At 45.3% G+C, this 24,559-nt stretch overlaps 2 protein-coding genes across 4 annotated transcripts in view; one reads left to right on the top strand and one right to left on the bottom strand.

The window, feature by feature from the left end:
- Positions 1-1,142, bottom strand: part of MAPT (microtubule associated protein tau) — an 82,908-nt gene extending 81,766 nt beyond the window's left edge. For both annotated transcript variants that reach the window (XM_083582998.1, XM_083583004.1), the window contains exon 1: positions 445-1,142. The gene's annotated coding sequence lies outside the window, so the exon portion shown is untranslated. The remainder of the gene's footprint in view (positions 1-444) is intronic.
- SLC25A39 (solute carrier family 25 member 39) lies at positions 1,143-23,388 on the top strand. Of its 2 annotated transcripts, XM_083583431.1 has the most exons (12): positions 1,143-1,588; positions 10,106-10,214; positions 11,900-11,959; positions 12,985-13,029; positions 15,616-15,725; positions 16,541-16,608; positions 17,466-17,590; positions 19,313-19,486; positions 20,196-20,305; positions 21,317-21,398; positions 21,536-21,616; positions 22,110-23,388. In XM_083583431.1, exons 2-12 carry the CDS (start codon positions 10,118-10,120, stop codon positions 22,226-22,228), a joined length of 1,071 nt encoding a protein of 356 aa, XP_083439557.1. In that variant the 5' UTR covers positions 1,143-1,588; positions 10,106-10,117; the 3' UTR covers positions 22,229-23,388. The 2 variants fall into 2 exon arrangements, with proteins under 2 accessions (XP_083439557.1, XP_083439558.1); XM_083583432.1 differs by lacking the exon at positions 12,985-13,029 and having other exon boundaries at positions 1,284-1,588.
- Positions 23,389-24,559: the final 1,171 nt, after the last annotated feature.

Here is a 24,559-nt window from a genome sequence, read left to right as displayed (position 1 = left end):
TTTGAGAGGTGAAAAGTGTTTTAACAGAGGCATTGGTTCCCGTGGCCAGCCCACCCATTAGGCCAGGTGAGCTGACCACCTCAGGCAGCAGTATCCAGCCTCCAAGGAATGCATCGCCTCCAGCCACAAGTGACAGCAGTGAATGCAGCACACTCTTTGGAGTCTGGATCGGCAACCTCCTTGGCAGCCCCCCTCCCCATGCTGCCTCTGCAGCAGCCTCTTGAGGAATAGGAGGCACTGCTGATCTCCTCCCACCCCTAGGGAGGAAATAGCGATGGCTGCCCTCTGGGGTCTCCTGAGCTCTGCACCCACCCACTTCAACCATCAGGTAAGGTTGATTTGACATCCCCTGCCCGTTTCCGCTGTGGATCTTCACTCCTGCCTTGTTATCAGTGTAGATCTGCATTCCCTGCCCCTTTGTTTCTGATGTAGGTCTTCACTCACCCCTTCCTCCCTGGCAGGTTGGGGGCACCATTTTGTTATTTGGCCTCAGGTGCCAAAATGCCTTGGGCAGGCCTTGTTGGTTGGTTCCCTGATTCTATACACATTTTGTCCACACACGCGTGATGGTCCAGTGAGTTCCAAAAATCCCCACCTCAGCAAAACCTATTTACCAGAGGAGAAAGTGGTGCGGGTATAAAAAAGCAAAGTCAAAAGCAGTCTGGTGGGTGCAATGTCCAGTTCTGGAGATTTTTTAAAAAACCTAAAGTCCAAGTCTGACCCTACCTCACAGGATTGCTTTGGGAATAAAAAGGTGAGGCTGCATAGACCATCCCAAGCTCTGGAGAAGGCGAAGGCAGAATGAAAATGTAATACAGAAGCTGCCTTCAACTGAGGAGTGTGTGCTGGCGAGGAGTTATGGTTCCCCTCCAAGTGAAATAGGGGGGCATAAAAGTGTTCTAGAGCCTGCATAAAAATATGGAAGAAGTGCTGAGGAGAAAGCATTTCGAGAGAGGGAGGGCTAAGTGAGAACTATGAGCCGTGCAAGGCTGAGGAGAAACCACCAAGTGCTGGGCCTTAGGCCTCGACTACGCCTGGCTGCCTTTGCCTGCCTAACTGAGCGCGAACTACGCTGACAGCGAGAAAAGAACGGCGAGCGAGGCTCGAGCCAGATAAACCGTTGGGCGCTTTCAAAAAAACCCCTCACAAAACCCCACCTCAGAGGGTGGCGTGTTAAAGCCCCGCCCCTTTTTCGGCACGAGGCACAGCCGATTGCATCACAGACCTGCGGGCGCGCGGGCGGGATAAGACAGACCCGCGCGAGATCTCCCTCCCCCGCCCACCCCGCCATCGTATTGTACAGGAAGTACTGCTGTAGCAACTTCCGGGGCGGATGGAGTGACGGGACGACGGGAGTCCCGTCCTCTGAGTCCTCGGTCCTGAGAGGGTTTCCTTCTGGTGCCTCGGTTTCAAAAGCCGCCGCGATCCGTTTCTTTCTTTTTTAAAAAAAATTAAAAAGGCCCGAGAAGGCGGCAAATGGGCTTCCTGAAAGGCGCCGTTGTTTTGGGTTCGCGCTGGGCCTTCCCGAGGGCGCCCGTTGTTCCTGGACGGAGCTGGGAGACGAGCAGCACGTGGCTGGGATGAGTAGGTGAGTGGGGGCCCCGTGGTGGGCCTGTGGGGAGGGGAGAGATGGCGGGGGGGGGTAGGTCGTCCGTGTCTGCGTGTCGGTCTGTGTTGGGGGCTGCCTTTGTGCCCCGGTGAGAGTGGGTGGCGGTGAGGGTTGAGCAGCGGAGGAGGACGAGGAAGAAGAAGAAAGAAGAAGGAGCCGACCTGGAGGAGGAGAAGGAGCCCACCTGGATCAGGTGAAGGGCTCATCGAGTCCAGGATCCAGCTTGTAGCGGCGGCCGTCCAGATGTCTCCTAAAAAAACCGCAGGCAAGGCGGGAAGGTGACGGACTCTTTCTCATGCTCCTAGTACTCCGGGTATACTGCGCCTGAACATGGAGGTTTGATCGAGCCCTTATGAATCAGGAGCCCTTCTTGGGCATGCCCAGCACGAATTTATCAGATCAATTAAAAGAGAAGAACAACACTTGATTCATGTAGTGTTTTTTTTAAAGTAAATTTACTGTAGAAGGGTGACGACTTTAAAAAGAAATTAAACAATGCCAATGGTGTAAACATGATTCCAGGAAAATATATATATATAGAGAGAGAGAGAGAGTGAATGTAAAGTAGTGATATTGGCTAGACTTCTATTTACTTGTTGGTACATGGAATGTGTGTTGCAACATTTGAGATTATTCTAGTATTTATATCATTGTAGTATTTAAGTGCAGTATTGATGTCATTGAACAATTCTTGTATATTCTGTATAATTTGCTTAAAAAAAGTGTAAGGGGCATTTTGCCTTCCCTCCCCATGCCTTTTCCATCCATTGAAATGTATTGCTTTATACTGTATGTTATCACAATATGAAATAAAAGAGAAGTTATAAGTCATCACAGCGTAAATTTTGTTCCCCCTCCATACGACAAATGTAATGAAAAATAAAACAGGATTAATCAGAACCTGTAAATAAAACCTGGTAGTCAACCCTTCAAAAAGTGGAATTATGAAGTCCAAGTAAGCCATTAATTTGCCGAGGTTTACTATTTCTCATTTCCAGGCTTTTCATGAAGGAGTAGCATGTTTGACAGGGCCCAAGCCTTGACACAAAATTGGAAAGAGAGGTGTTGTGCAAAGCATCCAATTCTTCTCTATCCCAGTGTGTAGAAGTGCAGAATTGGAAGCTTGCAGCCTGAGTCCAGATTGCCATCTTCACTGGTGATATAACTCAGGCTAGGTCCCATAAGAGGGAGGAACAAGATCTGTTCTACTTCCTATGCCTGCTTGAGGTGTGTGGCAGCTAGAAGAAGAAGCTCGATCTGTGGTGATCACAGAGGTAGTGCAGTCAGCTGCAGCTGCTCCATACTGAGCCCCAAACAACATGGAGACCTGTGAGTGGGGACTCAGCTTGGAGTTCGTCAACCTGTTTAAGCCTCTTTGGTAAGGCAAATTGTGCAGCGAAAGATGGAAACCCCTTTGGTAAAAAGATGGGTGGGAAGGAATGTGTCTTGAAAAGTGAGGATTGGTGAAGAGGTTTATGCCTGGAGTAGTGAGGCAAGGATGGTGGTATAGTAGGCACTGTTGTTTGTATCCTAAAAACTAAAAAAAAACCACTCAGGCTTCCTTTATTTAATGACATATGGTGGGGATGGGGAATGGGATGTTAGATTTCTTTTGGTAGCTGGTAAAAATGGGGTTGTGGTTGGGTGGTGCTTTTTTTAGTGCTATCAAATAACAAAGTCTTTCATTTTTACAGTACTGATACATAATTTCTTAGGCAAGCAGTGTGTCTAGACCAGGTATAGGCAAACTCAGCCCTCCAGATGTTTTGGGACTACAACCCCCATCATCCCTAGCTAACAGGACCAGCGGTCAGGGATGATGGGAGTTGTAGTCTGAAAAAACATCTGGAGGGCCAAGTTTGCCTATGCCTGGTCTAGACATGTGTTCTGGGAAATGCACCCCCCCAAAAAAAAATGTTCTTGGAATCCATGGTTCGAGAACTGTTAATCTGCCTCTGGAATGAAGGTGTTCATGTGCAGCTAGATAAGTGGTAGATGGAATGTAGTTTTGTGTGGTCTACCTTTTCATCTTCCTAGCCTCTCTGTATTCCAATGATGTGTTAAGTGCATTCTCCAGATCTTTTAACAGTTAAGGCAGTAAGTAATCTATCTAATGTGATGCTAAGGATGCACTCTTTCTTAAAAACATAAGCAGGTTATTAGATCAGATCTAGATCTACGTAGCTCAACATCCCTTGCAAAAATCCCAGCAAACTGCAAGCTATAGGTTATCAAAAACTGACCTGTAGTCCACCAATAGATTACAGTTCTCACACCTGCTTTAGATACTGAGAAATGAGGCACTGTGTGTGAGAGAGAGGAAGAAGGAAATATTAAGTTATGTGGCAACTTTTTTTAATCACATTTTTATTGATTTTTCCAATAAAAAGACAACAACAAAAAATGATACATAGCACTGTAAACACCCTTATATACATATTTCCAAAATGAAAACTAATAAGAAAAAAGAAAAATTAGAAGATATATAAGAAAACAGACAAAAGAAAAAAAAAACTTTTCATAACCAGAAATATATACCAAATTCTTGCTGCAAACACTGCAGTATGTAAATCTTAGTTACAATATTTTAATAGACTTCCACTGCATTCACCGCACATCTCTTAGTTATCTTCCTCACATTTATATCTGTTCTTCGGTCATTTCTCTTCCTTGGATTCTTTCATAATCAATCAAATCTTTATGTTCTCTGTATTCTTCACAAGGTTAGTCTAGACACAACCAAACTTTCATATTTGAAAGTTTGAAATAATTTGAAAAAATCATTTAAACATTTCAGTTGTTTCTGAATTATAATTTTTGATTTATGCCTAGAATTGGAGGGAGAAAAGCAGATATATCTGGCTGGTTGCATGCTTCTGTAATTTTTAAGTGGCCTGTGGTTTAGGAGAGGCTTTATAGTTGAGATCAGTCTTTGTGTGGCCTCCAAATAGTCAATAAGCTTTAAGTTATAGTACAGTTGAGACATTTGGAGGTCAGAACTAGAGAAGCATGCTTTTGCTGGGATCTGAGCCAGTATGGGAAGGCGGGGGATGGAGTGGGTTAGTCAGAGTCACTGCATAATTGTTCCTTGACCCTTGACTGTGGAGTAAATGTTTAATATGCTTGGTAGCACAACTTTGTCTTTTATCGTGTAGAAAGATGAACTTTGCAATTCAATTAATTACTGTTTCTATTGCTGTTATTAAAGATTGCAGAAGTGTCTAGAAGCCTTTGGAAACTGTGTGGGAAAAGTTATTTATTTATAGGTGGGACAAGCTGGGGTACATTGTCTAGAAAGCCTGCATGAATTGCAAAATCTAATTGCTTTTTCAGATCTCCATAGTTAGTGAATTTGTGCTTTTAAAAACCTCTAAGCTTGTCATCTAATCCTGATTATTGCTCTTTTGGAGCATGATCTTCTGGCAGGACAAATAATTTTGCTGACATAATAAATAAGAATCTGAATATAATTTGTGACTCAAATATGAGATGGAGAGAGAAGGCTTATTTTAAATATACAGTGGTACCTAGAGTTACAAACGCCTCAGGTTATAAATGCTTCAGGTAACAAACTCCGCTAACCTGGAAGAGTTACCTTGATTTGAGAACTTTGCCCCAGGATGAGAATGGAAATCGTGTGCCGGCGGCACTGCGGCAGCAAGAGGCCCCATTAGCGAAAGCACGCTTCTAGTTAAGAACAGTTTCAGGTTAAGAACGGACCTCCAGAACGAATTAAGTTCGCAACTAGAGGTACCACTGTACCAGCACCGTTCCAACTTCCTCAGTTTGAACAACCAGTGGAAACCAGCTTGGGGATTTAAACACCAGATCCTAAGTATGTTAAACTAATTTTTGACTTGGAGATTATCTACAAACTGTTATTAAAGATTCCCCCAGAGAATCCAGGAATTGTAGCATTATCAGGATGCTGAGAATTGTCTGCTAGAGATCTCTAGCACCCCTTGCACAACTACTACCCAGTGACGATAGAGAAGTGAGGTCTTAGGGAACTTTTTTCAGCCCAAGCACCACATTCCTTTCTGGGCAGCCTTTGCGGGGGCGATACTCTAGTGCAGTGTTTCTCACACTTGTGCCCCCAGCTGTTGTTGGACTACAATTCCCATCATCCCTAGTTAGCAGGACCAGTGGTCAGGGGTGATGCGTGTTGTAGTCCAACAACAGCTGAGGACACAAGTTTGAGAAACACTGTCCTAGTGGTAGGTGGAGCCAGAGGCAAAAGTGGCCAGAATAATGAATCTCAACCTACTAACCTACCTTGATATGGTAGGCTAGTTTCTCTACCCATGCACACACCCTTTTCTATCCTCCATTCAGAAAATCAAAAAGCATTGTCAGAGGTCACAGACACATTCCAGCCCAGCAAACACTCTAGGAAGCAATAGCCTTGAGAGGGGGTTTGGCTAGGGAGAGTTAGAGGGTCAGGTAGGAGCCTGGACCAGTGTTAGAAACTGGCATAGGAAAACTAGGTGCCAAGTGGCTCCTGGGACTTGGGTTGTGGACGCCAAAGCGACTTGTTTAGGTGCCATTTTGTTTCCTGCCACGCTATCTCACAGACCATCTGATTTGCCCAGCAGTGTAGCAGCAGAATTTTTTTAAAAATCGCCGGCAAATCAGGTGTTCTGCGGGGTAGCATGGCAGCAAAAGACACACATCTTTTGCTGCCATGGTACCCAGCAGACCAGCTGACTGCAGCCAGGCAGGTGGAGATGTTAGGTGTCAAAGGTGGCACCCAGACATCTCCATCCAGTCGCAAAAGGCCCGTTGCCAGCCGCAAAGTGCAACTGGCTCCCGGCTCATTTCAGAAGTGTGTTGCATGTGTTTCCATATCTAGTTGGTTTTCAAGGAAAAAATGGGTGAGCATGTGTTACGATTTTTAAAAATATAGCCTATCCCATCTCTGAGTTGATTGATTGCAGTTATAGCCTACCTTTTCCTCCAAGGAGCTCAAGGTGACATAGTATATGGTTCTCTTCCCCCCTGTTTTGTTTCACAATCCTGGGAGGTAAGTTAAGCTGAGAGACTGTGACTGGTCCCATGTCACCCTGTGAGCTTCATGGCCAAGCGGGGATTTTGCTGGGAATCTCAGGTGAGATACCCACACAGTGGAAGTTGCTTCCAGTACCAGTCCCCACACAGAAGTAGAGAAAGGTTCAGATGCTTTACTGTTGCAGAAAATAAGGCTCCATAAAACAGTTATGGGCGTAGATATACACAGCTTGTAGGCTTTTGCAGATACAAATACATATGGATCCATGCAAGTACAAAGTATCTCTGTTGCTCTAAATAAGTCCAGCAATTCAGGACATAATACTGGACAACTGACTGGCTTACCCACTTACAGACAGACACCACTGAGCTGATATGCATTAATCACAGATATTGTTGGGGCACTGGGCCATTACCATAGCGATTAGAGCATGATGCTGATAATTAATGCCAAGGTTGCAGGTTCGATCCCATATGGGGCTGCTGCATGTACCTGCAATGCATGGGGTTGGACTAGACGATCCTCTGAGTCCCTTCCAACTCTGTAGTTCTATGGTTATGTGATCCATGGGGTGATTTACGCTCCTGACGTATAGTAACCTCTTCTTATGCGCAGTTGCTCCAGCAGAACTGTGGTCTCCCAGTCGTAGTCCAATCCTCTAACCACTACACCACACTGGCTGTACAGTTAGAGGTGGGGATTAGGTGATTCGGTGATCCCCCCTCTGCCTTATCAAAGGAGTAGTAAACCTCAGTATGTGTTGTGCCACTGCTGCAGGAGGAGGAATTACTTGACTGAATGTTCCTCCATATGGAATTGTCTTCATGTAGGAACACTGGATATCGAGGAGGCTATAACCTTTGTTTATGCAGAGAGAGAGGCACTCAGTTATTTCCACAGCTGCACACTGAAGTTGTGCAGCCCAGAGTATGATGCTGTTCTTAAAAACTGCAAGATGCCCAGCTCTCCATTTTGTCCACCAACTCACACAAATCCTAGGCTGTACTAGCTCCCCACAAAGTGTTCAGTATTTGTGCAAGTTCCTTTTGCTTCTGTGGGCATTTGTGATGCATACTGACATCCCTGGACTGGGTGTGGCCTACATTTCCCCCCTGTCCAGCTGATCCTGCCAGGGCAGAATGTGCCTTTGAAGCTTCTTTCAGTTAATTCTGGGCTGCTGTGCTTGCATGCAAAATGCCTTGAGTCTGTGTTAAAGCATGGTAAGGTATGAAATGGAGGGTTTTCTGCGATGTACATCCCAGCTCAATAAAGAGCTTAAGGGATTTCTTTTCACTGAATTATTGGGGGCTGGCGTCACACAGAGGGTTGAGCTGGAGCAGCTTTGCCACTTGGCTGCTCACCTAGGCAAGTAGCAGTTGCACCTGGGTAATCCATCCAATTGTAGCCACCTTCATCCTCAGCAGTGCTGAAAGACAGTATTAAATTGCAATGTGCATGGGGTTAATCGGCTTTGTGATTGAAGGTCTTTGTTTTCTGCACTCTCGGAGATAAGAACGCAGAGAGGAACTCTTGTGGCTGCCATGCTGTTTGCCCTAGGGGAGAGAGAAGAAACAGTGCTGTCTGTTCCACTTCCTCATACCGTGTTTGTGTGCATGTGTAGACACGGGAGGAAGAACCCCTGCTAAAGTAGTGGGCTAGAGACAGAAGAATGGAGGCATGCAGAATGATTCCAACAGTTTGCAATAGCACAGAGATGTTGTTGGTGAGCTTCAGATTGTGAGAGGGACAGTAGGGCATGACGACCACAAAATTACTGCATACTGCATACTTTTTGCCCTGTCCAATTTGCTGAGTCATTCTGAAGATAACCTGAGATAAGAATTCTAATGCACGTTCCCCCTATGTAGAAGTGCTATAGAAGTGATGATGTTTCAAAATCTTTTTCATCAGAAACGAATAGGAGACAGGCCTAAATGCAATTTACTAACCGAGTTTGAGGATCTCCTTTTCCAAAACCATACACTATTCCCTGCACTGTGTTGACCTGCTTCTTGGCTTGTAGAGGTTTTAACAACCATATGGATGGGTATTGGCCGTGCCTGTGCTATAGCACCAGCATTTTTAAAATTTATATTAAAAAACAATAGAAAAAACAAGTATATTATTCCCATTGTTATTTGATGGACAACTCTGCTTCTGTAATCCAGTTGCTCTATCCAGAATCAAAACTCTGAGTTTTGTAAATAATCGAATACCGCACTACTTTCCCCCCTCAAGCCTGCACACTGAACGGCTCTGTTCAAAATGAAGCAGGGTGATGGTGGTGTTAAGAGTTTTATCCCACCCCTTTTGCAAGTAGCTCGGAGGCTCTTGCTTATCAGCTGCCAGCTAGCATCATCCTGCCCCCTTCTGAAAAGCTGATTGTGTAAGCAGCATGTGCAGTCGAGAAGCCTCACCCCTTTCTGTAGCTGTGCAGATAATAGCTGTCAACTAGGACTGGATGTGAAAGCTCATGTTGGGTGGGGTTTCTTGCAAGTCTGGACAGCAATCAAGGAGATTGGGCACAAGAAATGTGCCAGTACACTAGATCCCACTTGTGACCCATGCATAATATAGGCAGTTGCCTGTGGCATCTGAAAGCTTGAAGCCAATTTCATGTTTGTAACTAAACCCCATGCAACTCAAGGGCTGAATAATCCTATATAAGATTGTGCCGTAAGCCTTCATAAAATAATGACCGCAGACTGAACAATGGGCACTAATTCATTGTACTGCTGTAGTTGAGCACTTCAACTTGTAAGCTGCCTGTAAATATAACAGCTGTAATTTTTTGTGATTATGCCGTTTGTTGATTCAAATTCAGATTCCTTTTGAATCAGATACTCTTTTGAAGGTAGGATGCTTAAACATTTTTCAGGCTAGGAGAAACAGCTTATTGAGCTGCCTTTCCATTAACATTATTTTTTTTGGGGGGGGTTGCATTTCCTCCCTGTAAATCGTTGTGATTTCTTGCATAGTGAAGCACTGTAGTAATTTGGTGAAGGGAAAAGGTTTGAGCACCATTATCCATGTTCTAAGAGGCTTTACTGGACTTCCGTAAAAATAATAATGATGATTATGATAATAATATACATACTCAGATGCTGTTTGAGTCAAGAATGGAAGATGCTTGTTTAGTTTATAAATACAGTAGTTTATTACTGATTTTAATTTTTGAATGTTTTAAATAGTTGTTTGTAACAGTTTTTGCTGATAATTTAACTGGTTTTTGTTTTTTGGTAAACTGCTTTGAGGTTTTAACAATCATATGTATATATTTTATTAGATAGATACCGTAATTTTCCATGTATAAGATGACCCCCCACTTTTTAGCATAATTTTTAAAGAAAAAAACCTAGTCTTATACACGGAAAAGTATGGTAGATAGATAGAGCAGACCGGCAGCATTAAAATGGCTACCTTAGAAAGCACTGCTCCTGCAATCATGTTGCAGCTGACTTATGACAGGCCCTATCGTTGTTTTACAGGTGAGCAGCACAATGACTGAAAATTCATCTGGGAATATGCAGGGGGGCATCACCCCCATGCAGCAGATGCTGGCATCTGGAACTGGGGCCCTCTTCACCTCTCTTTTTGGTAGGTACCCTGCATTTATTCTGCATTTTTTCCTGGGCCAGTTTGAGTGACATGGATGCATACCAAAAATGTGCGGTGACTAGAAGGCGTGTGGTTTGCACTTCGGTATGCTGCTTCAACTAGCCTGGCTCATTTTCCTTCCTGTGTATGCCTCATGTTTTGCTGCCCCATTGCTGCTGGCCACCTTGTCTATGCTCTGGCATTGTGAAAATGTGGATGTGCATTGAAAAATAAGGAACTGGACCTGTGGAGAAGTAGTTACATAACTGGTTCGCCACTTGTGCAAACTGGGTCTGTTTACTGTCAACCAACACCATGGCCGTGTGGTTGGGATGGTATAAAGTAGCCTTTTGCCATTAATTGTTTGATTGGGATGCACCAAGGAGAGCACTGCTTCTCTTGTGCCCAGTCATAGTATCTTAGATTGAACAATTTGGGCCATGTTCACATGTGATGTTCATCACTCAAGTACTGTGCCAATAGCTGGTGACTGTTATGTCGTTTCACTTTGCCTCTGCCACAATACTTCCCATTAGAGGCAATGTACATGTTCATTAGCAAGTCAGATGGTGCACCTGTGAACCAGTCCTTAGTCCAGCTTTTCTCAAACTTCTGGTAGTTGAAACGCACTTTCATCTGAATAAAAAGTGAAGGCACACATCACTCTTGCATCCAAAAATCTTTACCTGGAGGTGGAAGAATCTCCTCTCAGGGAGGGGGAAATACAGTGGTACCTCGGGTTACAGACGCTTCAGGTTACAGACTCCACTAACCCAGAAATAGTATCTCGGGTTAAGAACTTTGCTTCAGGATGAGAACAGAAATTGCACGGCGGCAGCGGGAGGCCCCATTAGCTAAAGTGGTACCGCAGGTTAAGAACATTTAAGAATGGACCTCCAGAACGAATTAAGTTCTTAACCAGAGGTACCACTGTATTTCCAGCACAGCTGCTGCACCTGTACTCTTTTGCCAGGCTCCAGGGCGGTTCCCTTGAGAGTGTGTTCCTTTGAAGTTCAAGCAGTACATTGCCATTCCTTCAGGTAAACATAATCCAAGAGTGCAGCAACATACCAGTTCGCCAGGTTCACCCAGGTGCATTGCCACATCTTCTAAAAATACTTTGCAGGTGTAGGGGTAGCATAGTGTTTGATATCTTTCTTTCCCCTTCCCTCACTCACAAAAGTAGATGCACCCATTCATAAGGTGAGTGGGGAGCAAAAGGAAGGAAATTTTAACCTCACATTGTGTTATATTCAGAAAGCATCTTTAGTGATCTTCCCAGTGGCTGCTCTGCACCTATCCAAACCCGTTTCTCTCTGATCCTCTAGCTCTGGGATACTGGGCATATGTCTGTTCTGTAAAATGTGCTGTATTATTATTATTATTATTATTATTATTATTATTATTATTATTATTATTATAAAAAATTAAATTCCCCAGCCACTCTGCATATTAATCATCATCATCATCAACAACTTTTATTTGTACCCTGCCCTCTCCGGCCGAGACTTGGCTCAGGGCAGCTAACATCAAATATAATATATAACATTGGTATAAAATCAAACAATAATTAAATTACCGGTACCTCCTAAAAAGAAGTCAGGATCAAATCTTAAAACATTCTAAAAACATTAAGCATTAAAAAACTCTTGATATAATCAGTCCCTTTTGTGTTGTGCTTTCAGTCACACCCTTGGATGTGGTGAAGATCAGATTGCAGGCTCAGAGGACACCTTTTTCTAAAGGTAAGCAATTCTTCCTTTTTGGACTGGAAGCCATTAGGGAGGAACCTTCCATCTCTTGGATGCCATTGGCCTTGGACAGCTGCCTTAAGTTTCAAAACTGCTTTGACATACATAAAAGCTCTGTGGGCTTGGAGCCAACCTTAAAGTTCAAGAAAAGCCCTTGGTGCAGAGCTTTCTGGAACTACTTCAGAATGCAACCGGAGAGTGGGGGCTTCCATGTTTAAATGCTGTCCCTCAACCCAGAAGAATCCCTTGTACACAAATAGCCTTTTCCCCGCTGAGCTGGTTTTCCAGAATGAGGGAGTTTTTGATTGGGGGCAGCATTCAAACCTGCAACTTTCCCCACCTATGTTCCTGGAGGACTCTACTGTTTTTCCCGTATGATGAAAATTCACCCTTAAAGGAAGTGCACTGCTAGGGCTTAATTGTGAGTGGCTCTGGACTGGACTGTAGCATGCTTTGTAGTGTGTCATGCTGAGTGGTTTGATAACCACGGCCTCTTGAGTCATTTTGCTTAGCCCATAACTGGCTTGTGCCCGTATGTTAGTGGGACTTGACAAAATTGTTTAACCCTCCCAATGAACATTAAGCCATCCATCTCTTTCCATCCTCAATGTCTTACCTTGGAGCAGTGCCCCATATCTGTTGGAAGCCCTCCTCAGGTTACCAGAAAACCTGTGGCTTTCTAAATATTCTTGGACTCTGACTCTCATCAGCCTCCACCAGCATCGCCAGCAATCAAGGATGATGGGAGTTGTAGTCCAACAACATCTGAAAGGCCACAGGATTTCCCATTGTTGCCCCAAGCCATTTGGGTCTAGAAAATTATGGGTTAAAAAAAAAAAGCCAGGTGCATGGGGGAAATGGCAATCTGTATTGCAGACTGTATTGCACAATCTTTTTGCAGCCAGAGTCCCCAGACAGCTACTTCTTATCCGCTGCCTCAACTAAGGGTCCTCATGTCCCTTCAGCTGTTCTTCCTCCCTCACCTCTCTCTAAGTATTTCCATGTTATGTCTTTTTCAGTGTTTTCAGTACAGTGTATGCCCTGGAGCATTCAGCAGCCCAAATGTGAGTATATCAGATGCTTTCCCATATAAGCTGCCATTCTCTTTGGATGCAGCTCTGACCCTTTTACTATTTCCATGAGCATCTGGTTGGCTACTGTGAGAGCCACGTGGGGCTAGATGGGCCTTTGGCCTGATCTAGCAGCGCTCCTCTTTGCATACTGTTCATGCTCCCAAAGGAGAGTGCTGGGAGCTTGTTCTTCCTTCCCCTGCCTTCCAGCTCTCGGGGGAGAATGATCCTATCCCTCCTTCACCACAGACGCTGGTGTTCATCTATCTTCGTTGTATTCCTGGCGCAGAGCATTCAGAAGAACGTGTGAGGGCTCAAATTGTGCTGGGATGCCCGTGTCGGCTTCTTCTCAAATATCCCCATGCGCACCTCACCTGGCCCTTCCTCTCTTGATGCGTTAATGTCCACAGATCTCCTCTGCCAAGAAAAGTAAAATTAGTTGTGGTAGCCCTTCATAGCATGCCATCACTGTCTTGGTTGAAACCAGGACCTCAGAATAATAAGGTATCGCAGAGATGGGGTGCAGGGAGAATGACTTGAGGTGCTCACCAATTTTATTTCCCTGTCTTGTTATGTCCTACTAAGTAAGTTACTTCATCTTCCCCATGTTTCACCAATTTGTCCATCCTTGTTCAGAGGCATTGGATGGGTGAGCATGGCCTAATTTGTCCCTTTTGGTGCTGCTGATCTAAGTATTTCTGCCTTGGGCCTGCTTCATATCATTATAGTGTGTGATATTTGTATGAATACCTCATCGTAGATGCTGGTGCAAGTCTGCAGCTTCTTGAGTTCAAAGCAACGTTGTGACTTTTGTGAGCTCAGCACATATAGTGTGCATTGTGGCCCTTCAGATTGCAGGGGAAGACCTGCATATTTGAACGTTCCCTCACAAATAGAAAGTTAGTGCTTTCTCCTCACAGATAGAAAGTCAGCACATCAGGGGTAAGGGCTTTACCCTAACCACCTCCCTAAAGTACCATCTTTCAAGCTCAGCCAGTCATTAAATGTTGACATGCTCCTTTTACTGCCAGTGGTCCACCATTGCTTGGGTTTGGGACTGCCACAGCCAGAAATGCCGTCTCTGGCTCATAAAATGATACCATCTCATTATATCAAAGAGCAGCATTCTCCTGTTTAGTACCTCTTCCATGTGGAAAGGCTGCAGCTTCCCCTCTCCTCTGAGCTCTCTCTGGAGTTGAGATGCGTGTAATTGGGCCCTTGTGTATTCTGCACATTGTTCCCCTCTGCCCAGCTACGAATTCTCTTATCAGAGATAATAATAGTGTCTTTAGATATGTTTTAATTTTACACAATTCATTCTGCTTCCACAAAATCTTCAGTTTTGGACCTCTTTTCTTGTGCTTTTTTTGTTGTTGCTAACAAACGATGTGAAAAGTCCTTTCCATTTTTCTTTGCAGCCATGCAAGCTAGAATGCCTGTTTATTTTTAGCAAAAACTGAGCATCGTTGCATGCTGAATTGAACATTGGGTAGCACAGAATATATCTGGCACTGCATGTTGAATTGGTGGGTAGAAATCTGTTCCCACCTTCTATTTTTAACTGTTGCGAGCATTTTGTCTCCTCTGTGTGCATCTCCTTCTTTTCCTTCCTGTGTCCCATAACTTTTGTGTCTCTTTGCTTTAACCCCTTTAATTTATGTCTGGTTGAAGGGAGTAGCTGTGTGTTGGGGCTGGTGGCCCTGATGTTGCCTTCTGCGGAGCAGGTGATGGCTTCATGGGTAGACAACCCCAATGTAGCATGTCCAGAATATTTCAGATTTATGAGGACACAGTTCTGTCTTCATGAAAACAGCCTATTTATCTTCTGCAACCTGCTCTTGGGTCTATTGCATCTGCTATGACTTAAGTCTGAAAACATCTAACTTTTCAATGCCTTAGATGGACAATAGATGTTTTATACAGTACCCAATTAACTTGCACATTCATTACTACAGGGATTCCGTGATTATTGATACTAATACCTTTTTAAAAAACCACTGACCTGTCCTTCATGACCAAAAGCTGAGACTGGAACCAGAAAACTCCCTCTGATAATTAGATCTTGGGACAAACAAGGTCTAGTTGTCTTTTATCACATCCTGCTAGATTTTCACACTAGGGAAACATATGAGACATGGATAACTTTGGTTTTGCTACAGAAATTCCCAAAGCCGGGAGGAATTTTCAGCAGGATCCAAACATGAAGAAAACTGCTCTTTACTATTATTTATTTATTATTTTATGTTCTGAATGCAAATGCATCCAGAAACGCTAAACTGCATTTAAAAATGAAACATTTGCTATTTATATAGCCACCCCGTGTGACAGTTCATAAAGCAAAAACAACAACATTGGAAATACAATATGAAACTCTAATAATTGTAACTATTTTTTAAAATTAAAAAATGAGCATTACTGCTTCAGGATTCAGCATGAGCCTGAGATTGACAGGCACGTGTGTTCAGGAGCAGGTGACAAATTGGAAATGAGGGAGCAGTTAAGAACACCTGATTTCTGGTGATACAACAGCCCCCGCCCTCCTCTGAGCACTGTTCCTTCTTGTCCCCCTGTCCTCCGCAGGGAAATGTTTCCTTTACTGCAATGGCCTCATGGACCACCTATATGTGTGTCAGAATGGAAACAGCTGCACAGCCTGGTATAAGACGCCTACTCGCTTCACGGGCACTTTGGTAAGGTTTTGCGTGATGAAGGGCTGGACCATCTCCCACTGGAAGGCCTTATAGTTTGAGTTGGCTATATAACCTGGGTGGAGGTGGGTGGCTGAAAATGTGGCAAAGACATAGATTAGGTTGCTATCCCCCACCCCTGTTAAATATATATAAAAGGCCTCTAGATAAATTGCTTTAGGGACTCGTAAGGGTATGGCTGGGGTTGACCTGAGGCGTGGCTGTCTACACCCTCCTAAGGTGATGTGAAGTAGGCAACTGGAGGGACGTAGGTGTGCTGCTCCCTCCCATCAGCCAGGATAGCTCAGTTAGTTAGAGCACGGTGCTGATAACACCAAGGTTGCAGGTTCAATCCCCATATGTGACAGCCACATATTCCTGCATTGCAGGGGGTCGGACAAGATGGTCCACAGGGCCCCTTCCAACTGTGATTCTGTGATCTGTAGCCAAGGTTTGTTCTTTGTTCTGGGGTAAAACCAAATCCCGTGTAGTTCCAGGAGCATATGCATGTGCAGGTGCCCATGCGACCCTGTGGGAGATGAGGAAGGAGAAGCTTCTTCTATGCAGGGCAGTTTGGAGCAATGAAGGGGTGGGTTGGGAAAGGGTTAAGCACCCCTTTGTGCTGCTCCCTCACCCGCCCCAACAGCTGCTTCCCTGCCAAAGCTGGGTTTTTTCCTTGTAAGAACCAGGCCTCTTGGGAGCTCATTACAGGGGTTTTTGTATGACTTCTAGTTCAGCGGTGTGGCTCAGCTCCAGGGTTTTATTCCAACCAACTGCTCTCTCCTTCACTGTCCGTCTTTGCCTCTTGTTTTTTCCAGGACGCTTTTGTGAAGATAATACGCTATGAGGGCATCCGATCCTTATGGAGCGGCCTTCCACCCACCCTGTGAGTGTGGACATAAGTTATATGCAATTAAATTTAAATCCCAAGGTGCACAATTTCGGGAAGTAACACACATACTGTCGTTTTAAAACAGCGGGTGAGGAACCTTTTCGGCCTGGCAGGCCAGATCTTCATCTGTCCCTACCCCCATAGGCTGACTGTGACAGCTTAGTGGGACCACTCACATGATGTCAGATGATTGACACATGGGCTGACCTTCCCCACCTGTCCAAGTCCCTTGTGTAGCACTTCCCAAGTGTCCACAGTCTGCCCAGTGCTTGGGAACAGCAGCACAGTTTACTAACCCTTCCTTTAAAAGCACTATTAACATCTTATCATTTTTATTGCAATGTATGATTCCCATCAGTTTGCTGCCCTAGCAGATCCTGTTCTGCCTTTGGAGCGTTCCACATCCCCAAAAACATTGAATTAGGGAATAACTTCAAGAAGGAAGCCTGGTGATCACACTTGGTTGTCTGGTCTGCTAGTGTGTGTCTGCACACGTCTGCTTGAACATGCAGCATGGGCATGTACTCCCAAGAAAGCCATCTTTGGGCAATTACATGATTTAGAAGCAACAAACACAGTTTTACAGCATATAAAATAACCCAGTGAAAGGTGTGGAAGCTTCCTGCCAAGGTAAAGAAGCGAGAAGGGAGATCTCCAGTCTCTCGTTTCTTTGCTGCTTTCTTTCAGCACTGCTCACTGAATTGTGAATTCTTATCTACGTGATCAGAATTATTGATGGGCTTATGGGCAATGTCAGATTTGCAGCGCATTGGAAGTAGTTGGGTTCTACACGGGCATGCACACTGTACTTTATGGGACCATGGCACTTAATACCCACAACTTTTTAACAGGGTGATGGCCGTCCCTGCCACTGTGATCTACTTCACTAGCTACGATCAACTACGCGATTTATTGCGTGCCAAGTTGGACAGCCAAGCACGGTACATCCCACTAGTGGCTGGAGCTGTTGCCAGATGTGAGTATCACTTATCCTGTGTTTGTATATTTGCAGGAGCAGCCTGCCTTTCTGCTTTTAATTAAATGCACATATTGTAAACCACTAGCTTTTCAGAATGCAGGCGTTGTCCCTCCCCGTATAGGCACGCTGCTAGGAAACAAACAAATAATTCAATTCGAACCTGGAAATGGCGAGAGAGAGCTGGAGAGTCCTCGTTGCTTGCAAGGAAACCGTCTCCAAAGCCAGAAGACGACATCAGTGAGGGCAGAGGAAGCCCCAAAGAGACTGGAAGCACAGCCAGGCTTTGTTTAAGCTGCTCAGCCTCCCTGCCTAACAGCAGATGGCGTGTGGTGGTGCGGCGTTGGCGTCTTCTCCTTCCAGCCTCCAGCCATGTCCGGAGCTTCAGTTCTAATTGTGGATATTTTTGGATAAATTATTTTCGGATTGGAGAGAGAGGGTGTTTAAATGGTGTTTAGAGAGTGTTCCCCACTTACAGGATTCTCACGCGAATGTGTGTGGGGCCCCAGAACATAACCTACACATAAGGGGTGGTGGACACCTGTACTTATTATTTCCCTAGTGTTTGTAGATGCCAATCTCCATTTTTGGTAGACTTTATGTTTAGAAAAGGGGTCTTCTGGAGAATATGGATGTTTGGAAGCATTTTAGAGGTTTGGATTACATGTGCCATATAAATGCTCAAGACAGGAAGTGGACATGGTGCCTTCCATATGTTTTGGACTACTTCTCCCAGCATTCCTGACCATTGGCCATTCTGGCTGAGGGTGTTAGGAAGTTCAATAAGATCTGGAGTGAACAACATTGGCTGTCCCAAAATACATAAAGATCCTGGCTGCTGTGCATCTAAAGTACACAGGTCTGGAAGGGTAGACATGTGTCTTGTTTTGAGTCAAGAGAGGAAAAAGGGCTGCCTTACCACTGGATGGGTGGAAATATATCAGGAGGGAAACCATTACTGTTAGCTTGTATGAAGGATATTTTGCTGAACGAGCTTCAGAAGTGGGAGGGAGGGAGCGAGATGGAGAGAGAGAGACTGACAGTTCCTGCAGGATACTGGGACAGGGGAACTGAAGTTCAGGTGAGCACCATCCTTCCACCACCACCCCTTCTCAAAAAATAGACCACGTTGAGAGATGGCAATATGATGGCAGGTTACAGGAGTGGGTGTGTAGGATGTAAAACAAGGATAGATGCCACAGTTATGCCTTCCTTAGAAACCTCCCTGAGCCATTCTTTGCCTTTTTTGTTCACCACCAGCACCACAAATGAGCAATTATTCAGGGCAGATCTCCGCCAACTCTTCTTTCTCTCCCCACCCCCTCAAAAACCTATTTTTGACAGCCAGAATTGCAGACTCTGTGTTCAGATATAAGCTAGCTTTTGGATCCTAGATCTGAATGACTAGGAACAGGGTTGAAAAATCAGATTCCTACCCTACTTATTGCTACCTTGTCAGATCTTACTGACCAGGGGGAAGCTGGAATACTGAGCTAGATGGCATTTCTGTGAAACCTACTACTTCAGTTCCCACATTTTCCGACGCCCAGGCACCTAAAGGCTTCCTCAGTTTACATGCCACTGGCATTGTAATCGATGACTGCCAGTCAGCTCTTCTGCATGCACGTGTCTTCCATTTGGTCTTTGCAGTGGAGGAACTGGGAACTGCCTTGATTAAACTGGGGCTTGATTTCATGTGCCGCTCTGATCTCTCTTCCCTAGTGGGTGCAGTGACAGTGATCAGCCCCTTGGAACTCATCCGAACAAAGATGCAATCCCGACAGCTGAGCTACCGGGAACTGCGTGTCTGCATCCAGTCTGCTGTGGCCCAGGACGGATGGTTCTCTCTCTGGAGGGGCTGGGGGCCCACAGTTCTGCGGGACGTTCCCTTCTCAGGTATGGAAGCAACACAGGGAAGGGAGCAGAGAGCAGTAACGAGAGGGTTTGGAAGACGTTGCATACAGAAATTTGGGAGGAGCTAGGCATGTTTTGTTTTCTGAGCAAAGGTTATGCAAGACGGCTGCTTTCATGATACCAAAAAAATGAGACTGTTCTCACCCCTCAAAAGGGTTCATCTTCAACTTATTGTTGAGTACAATGTCTTAAGGACAGCAGTGCATCGTTACTTTATATTACCCATGAAAGTTGTAGAATCTCCACCAATGTGGTTTGTTTTTTTTTAAAAGGGATTGGACAAACACCTGTCCTTTGCTCAGGATATCCTGCTATTGTAGGGGGTGGAGAAATACGGTCCATTCCCACTTGGAGATAGACACACTAGATGGTGTGTGGGTCTCTTTTGCCTTTGGCATGTCTGAGTGAATCCAGAACCCTGATAAGAGTTTTAACACCCCTGTTTTGTGGAACTGCCCTGCTATTATGAAGGTTGGCATATGAATAAATAAACTGAACAAATAAATATTACCATTAGATCTGGGCAAAGGGTCACACACAGGGATTCTGGACAGAGCGGGGGAGAGCTGCAGCTCTAACAAGCAAGCACACCTTCCCCCCACTACCAAAAAGGAAGCATATTCAGCTTTCTGCGGCCTGCAGTTCCCCTCCCTCCTTTGACAATCTGTCTCTTCCTCTTTCCCCCCCACAGCTCTGTACTGGTATAACTATGAACTGGTGAAGGACTGGTTGTGCACCCGATTCTGTCTTACCGAGGCCACCTTCATGGTCAGCTTTGCAGCTGGTGCCATTTCTGGCACGGTGAGTGCCAGCGCTTGACAGTTCTTTCCAGTGGCCTTGAGAGAGATGTGAGGCAGAGCAGCCTGCTGAGCAATCTTCTCTTTAACTGTGACTTTGGGAGCCTCTTAGCCAGTCCCCTTTCTGCAGCCAGGAAGGCTGTAAAGATGGTGGCCTTCTTTCTTTATTTCTTCCGTGTTGGTCAGCAGAAGTGAATGTTAGCATGCTGCTTATTGTTAAGCATATGCTTTCTTAGCTCAGTGATGGGAGCGAATGGTGTATTTGCAGCATTTGTAAAATGTAGCTAATGTGACAGATTTTAATGATGCACCTCTGGAGTAGGGAACATTCCTTAATCTGGTCATGAATAATGTTCTGAAGGCTGCATTCCAGTGGCGGGTGGAGCCAGGAGGAAAACTGGGTGGAGCCATGGGTGTGAACTTTCTGGTTAGCTCCGTTGGTTGGAGCATGGTGCTGATAACGCCAAGGTCACAGGTTTGATCCCCATATGGGTACATATTCCTGCATTGCGGAGGGTTGGACTAGATGATCCATGGGGTCCCTTCCAACTCTACAATTCTATAATTCTATTCCTGATGCACACATAGGGCCTTTACCATTACTTACCGCAAACCATTTTTCCTTCTCCGTGTGCATTCTGAACAGTAGATTCTTCATCAGTGAAGGAGGGTACCTAAAATGGATTTTATCTTCTCCCATTCACTCCAAGGGGGCCATGCATTTATGCAGATTCAGAAACTTTGTCCCCTTTGGGTGTTAGAGGCACTGCCAATTCCATTCCTACCTGCTCCAACAGGGTGCTTTTCTTCAGAGCTCCTCCCTGTTTCAGTGCAACAGCTCTTTCCCTCCCCTCTGTTTCCCACCTCTTTTCTTTGCAAACATTTAGGCAACTAAAGTGGTAAAGGAGGCCCTAACTTCCCCACCCCAGTAGACAAAAGAGAGCGCTTTGCCTCAAGCCAAGGGAAGAATCTTGCTAGTAGTTATGGCTAATAGATGGCTCTTCCTATTCCCCAGGTGGCTGCTATCCTGACGCTGCCCTTTGACGTGGTGAAGACCCAGCGACAAATTCAGCTGGGAGACATGGAGACACTCCAAGGTGAGGCGCAGGAAGCTACCTGGGGCTGCTATCATTAAGCCTGGCTAACTTTTTTTGTTATGGCTGCTGCAAGTGAAAAGAGGCAAGGAATAAAAATGTGAACTACATAATGTCATATACTTTCTCTCCCTGCTCAGTTGCTACTCCCAGATCCTCCTCCACCTGGCTGCTTATGCAGAAGATTCGAGCAGAATCTGGCACCCGAGGACTCTTTGCAGGTGACTTACATTGCCATTTACTGCTTGCCATTCTCTGTGCTGTGCGACAGCACCTCTATAGAATAGTATTATTATTACTTGCCCTTCACCAACAGGTCCCAATAATAAGTAGAGGTTGAGATTTGTAGCTATAAGACTGGTTGAAATCTCTCAACTAAAAACCCCCTAGAAAGTTGGGCATTCTGTTCCATCTCAGCCTCATTTCCCTGTAGCTCCACTGCACTTTAAAAGATTCCCCCTACTTTGAACACACAGTGATGTGTTGTGTGTGAGTCGCATGTGGTCAAGGCAGTGGTATGTGTGCCAAATTCAGAAGCTGGTCAAGCACTTGCACACTCTTTCCTCGCCTTATTACAGCAGGCAGCAAACGGTGCACCATGGAGATGGGATAAATTATTGAACGTAGGCAGTCCTGCTCCCTTTCCTTCTTCCCAGCCTGTCTGACAGGTTTGTTTTATTCTTCTCTCCTTCCCCCTGCTAAAATGGCCCACAGGTTTCCTGCCTCGGGTGATCAAGGTGGCCCCCGCCTGCGCCATCATGATCAGCACATACGAATTTGGCAAGGCCTTCTTCCAGAAAATGAACCAGGAACGGCAGCTTGACAACGTATGAAGGCCATGGAAAGATCCTCCATTTTTCAGACGGACCAAAGCCACATTGGTGGCAGGGAGAAGGGACATATTTCAGAAGAGTGAAAGAGGAAAAACAAAGTTTGTGAACTCGTGGTCTGAGTAAGGTGGATCCAGTCGTGGTCACTGTCAGTTAAGGGTTGAGAAGACCATACCTAGGAAACATTTTGTTCCCTTTTCTTGTAGGACGTGTCTCCTGTCAGACAAATCCCAGGTGCCTTCCAGCTCGCTTCTACCCTCCTCCTCCTCCTCCTCTCCATTTTGCTGGGGAGCAGTTCAGTGATTTCAGTCTCTTAGCTGCTGCACTCCTTGCCCCCTGCCTCCCCACCCTAGAGCCATTGTTACATTTTGCTGTTGGGATGCTGTCGTGTTTGGACCTTTTTACGCCTTTCATCTGAAGAGCAGAACGTTCTCTTTAGCCTTGCCCAGAATCGAGAGAATCTAGCTACAACTGGCTGCCTGTTAGGTCCCAAACAGAACGTGACTTTATTTACTTTAAACCAGAAAGGGACGAAAGGAAAAAGAGGAAGAAGCAGGCTAGCCATGGCATTCCAAAAGGAGGTGGTTGTTTTTTTAAAAAAATGTTTTTTGCTGCATGCATGTGCGTGTGGCCCTCCAAAAGGCTTCAAGCTGCTGTAGACGGAAACAGACAGGCAACTCCATCCCTGCCTTAATTCTTAAGTGTCTGTAGGCCTGCATGCCTTCTGCTCCACCACACGATCCTTTCTGCGCATGATGGATATGCTGGCTCACGCTGCATCCAAACACTGGACATTGGGGGGCCCAGAAAACAAAACACTGGCTGGACACTCAGGATTCTCCCACCTCTTCTCTTGACACTTCTATGGGCAGCAAGTCTTCACGCCCTAGATAATGAGTAGCGCGAGCACAAAGGAATTAAACGTTGTGTTCTCCCCTTGCAGTCTTCCATAGCATCTGCTCTGTTAAAAGGGGGGCTGAAATCTCAGCCAGGCCAAAAGTTTGTTTTGATGCCAGAGACTTGAAAGTGGCACCCTTTAGCAGCTGCTAGGCTTCCCCCTTTCTGTGCTGTTAACTTATGTGCCTGTTGCTTACATTCTTGTGGAAAGGTTCAGGAGGCTTTTTTCTTAAATAAAGTCACATTTTAAACAAAGAAACAAAAAATTATAGCAGAGGGCACCAGGAGAGGATTGCTTGTTCATCCATGTTTTGTGTATTAGGAATTTCTGGTCTAGCTCTTCTCTTGTCTTCTTTGGGAACAGGAGTGGGGAACGTTTTGGCCCAGTCAGCTATTTGTCCCAACCCCTCCCTGTCAATTTCAGATTATTGGCAGGTATGTTGTCCTTCACACCTATCGGAAGGCCTTGCGTAGGGAAGCAGTGTGCAGATCTCTCTGAAAACACTGTGCTCAACCCTTCTGAAGCACTGAGCAAAGGGGCTGGCCAAGCTGCTTTCTCTAGGGATTGGCTGAGCCCTTGGGTTCCCCATGCAGAGCTCAGTTGCACAGCCTGTTCGGCAGATCAGCTGATGGATGGCAACGTCAACCTTACTTTGCAGGGATTGGTTGTCCCCCCTATGCACCATTCCTACTTGAGGATTTTTCCCCCTCCCCGGGAATCTTCTCATGTGGTATGTTCTAAGATGCTTATATAATTGGAGTTTGGGGGGGGGAATCTTTTGTCTCCTATGTAAGGCATTGGTTTGTCCCTGTCTCCTCACCTTCATTCTGCAAGGCTTATTCACTGGATTCCTCCATGAACCTAAATCCTCCCTCCTTTTGACCAGGTGACTAGGTCTTTCTAAAAGCAGAAACAAGCCACTTATTAATCAGCCAAGATACACAATACAAAGAGAAACCCACAGGTGTTTTTGAATCCTCTGTCACAATTGTTCAGTACATAGAAACAAGAACTTCCTAACCACTTTTATCTTGGCTGTTAAAAAGTGTTGCAGATTTCCCCCCCTGAATTTCCTGAACCGTTGGAATGCTTAAAAAAACAAACCCCCTTTGCACTAGTCCAGTAGGTCAGTTTTCCCACATGTTGTCAAATTCTAGCTCCCATCAGCCCCCTTAGCCTAAAAGTCAGGGATGAAGGGGGTGGTAGTTGGCAACATTTGGGGAGCCAAGGTTGCAAGTGATTGAACCACTGTAAGAAAGGGATGCTGGGAAGAGAACAAGCATCATCACCATGGTGTGAGCAGGAATCGGGACCCTGGGGTCCTCCAAGTGATGCTGTTCTCCAGCTCCTATCATCCCTAACCATTGCCCATGCTGCATCTGGAGGGCCACAGGTTGCCCACTCCTGTTGTAAAAGGTGTTTGAGGAATGGGATAC

Source organism: Podarcis filfolensis (genome assembly GCF_964270895.1).
Source record: "Podarcis filfolensis genome assembly, chromosome: 13".
In the NCBI taxonomy this organism is placed as follows: Eukaryota; Metazoa; Chordata; class Lepidosauria; order Squamata; family Lacertidae; genus Podarcis; species Podarcis filfolensis.
This window is presented reverse-complemented; position numbering and strand designations above follow the sequence as displayed.

Coding starts and splice junctions, on each gene's coding strand:
- SLC25A39 (XM_083583431.1), top strand. CDS start 10,118: ATGACTGAAAATTCATCTGGGAATATGCAGGGGGGCATCACCCCCATG. Junction 11,960..12,984: donor GAGGACACCTTTTTCTAAAG/GTAAGCAATTCT, acceptor TGTCTTTTTCAG/TGTTTTCAGTACAGTGTATG. Junction 20,306..21,316: donor CTGGTGCCATTTCTGGCACG/GTGAGTGCCAGC, acceptor CCTATTCCCCAG/GTGGCTGCTATCCTGACGCT.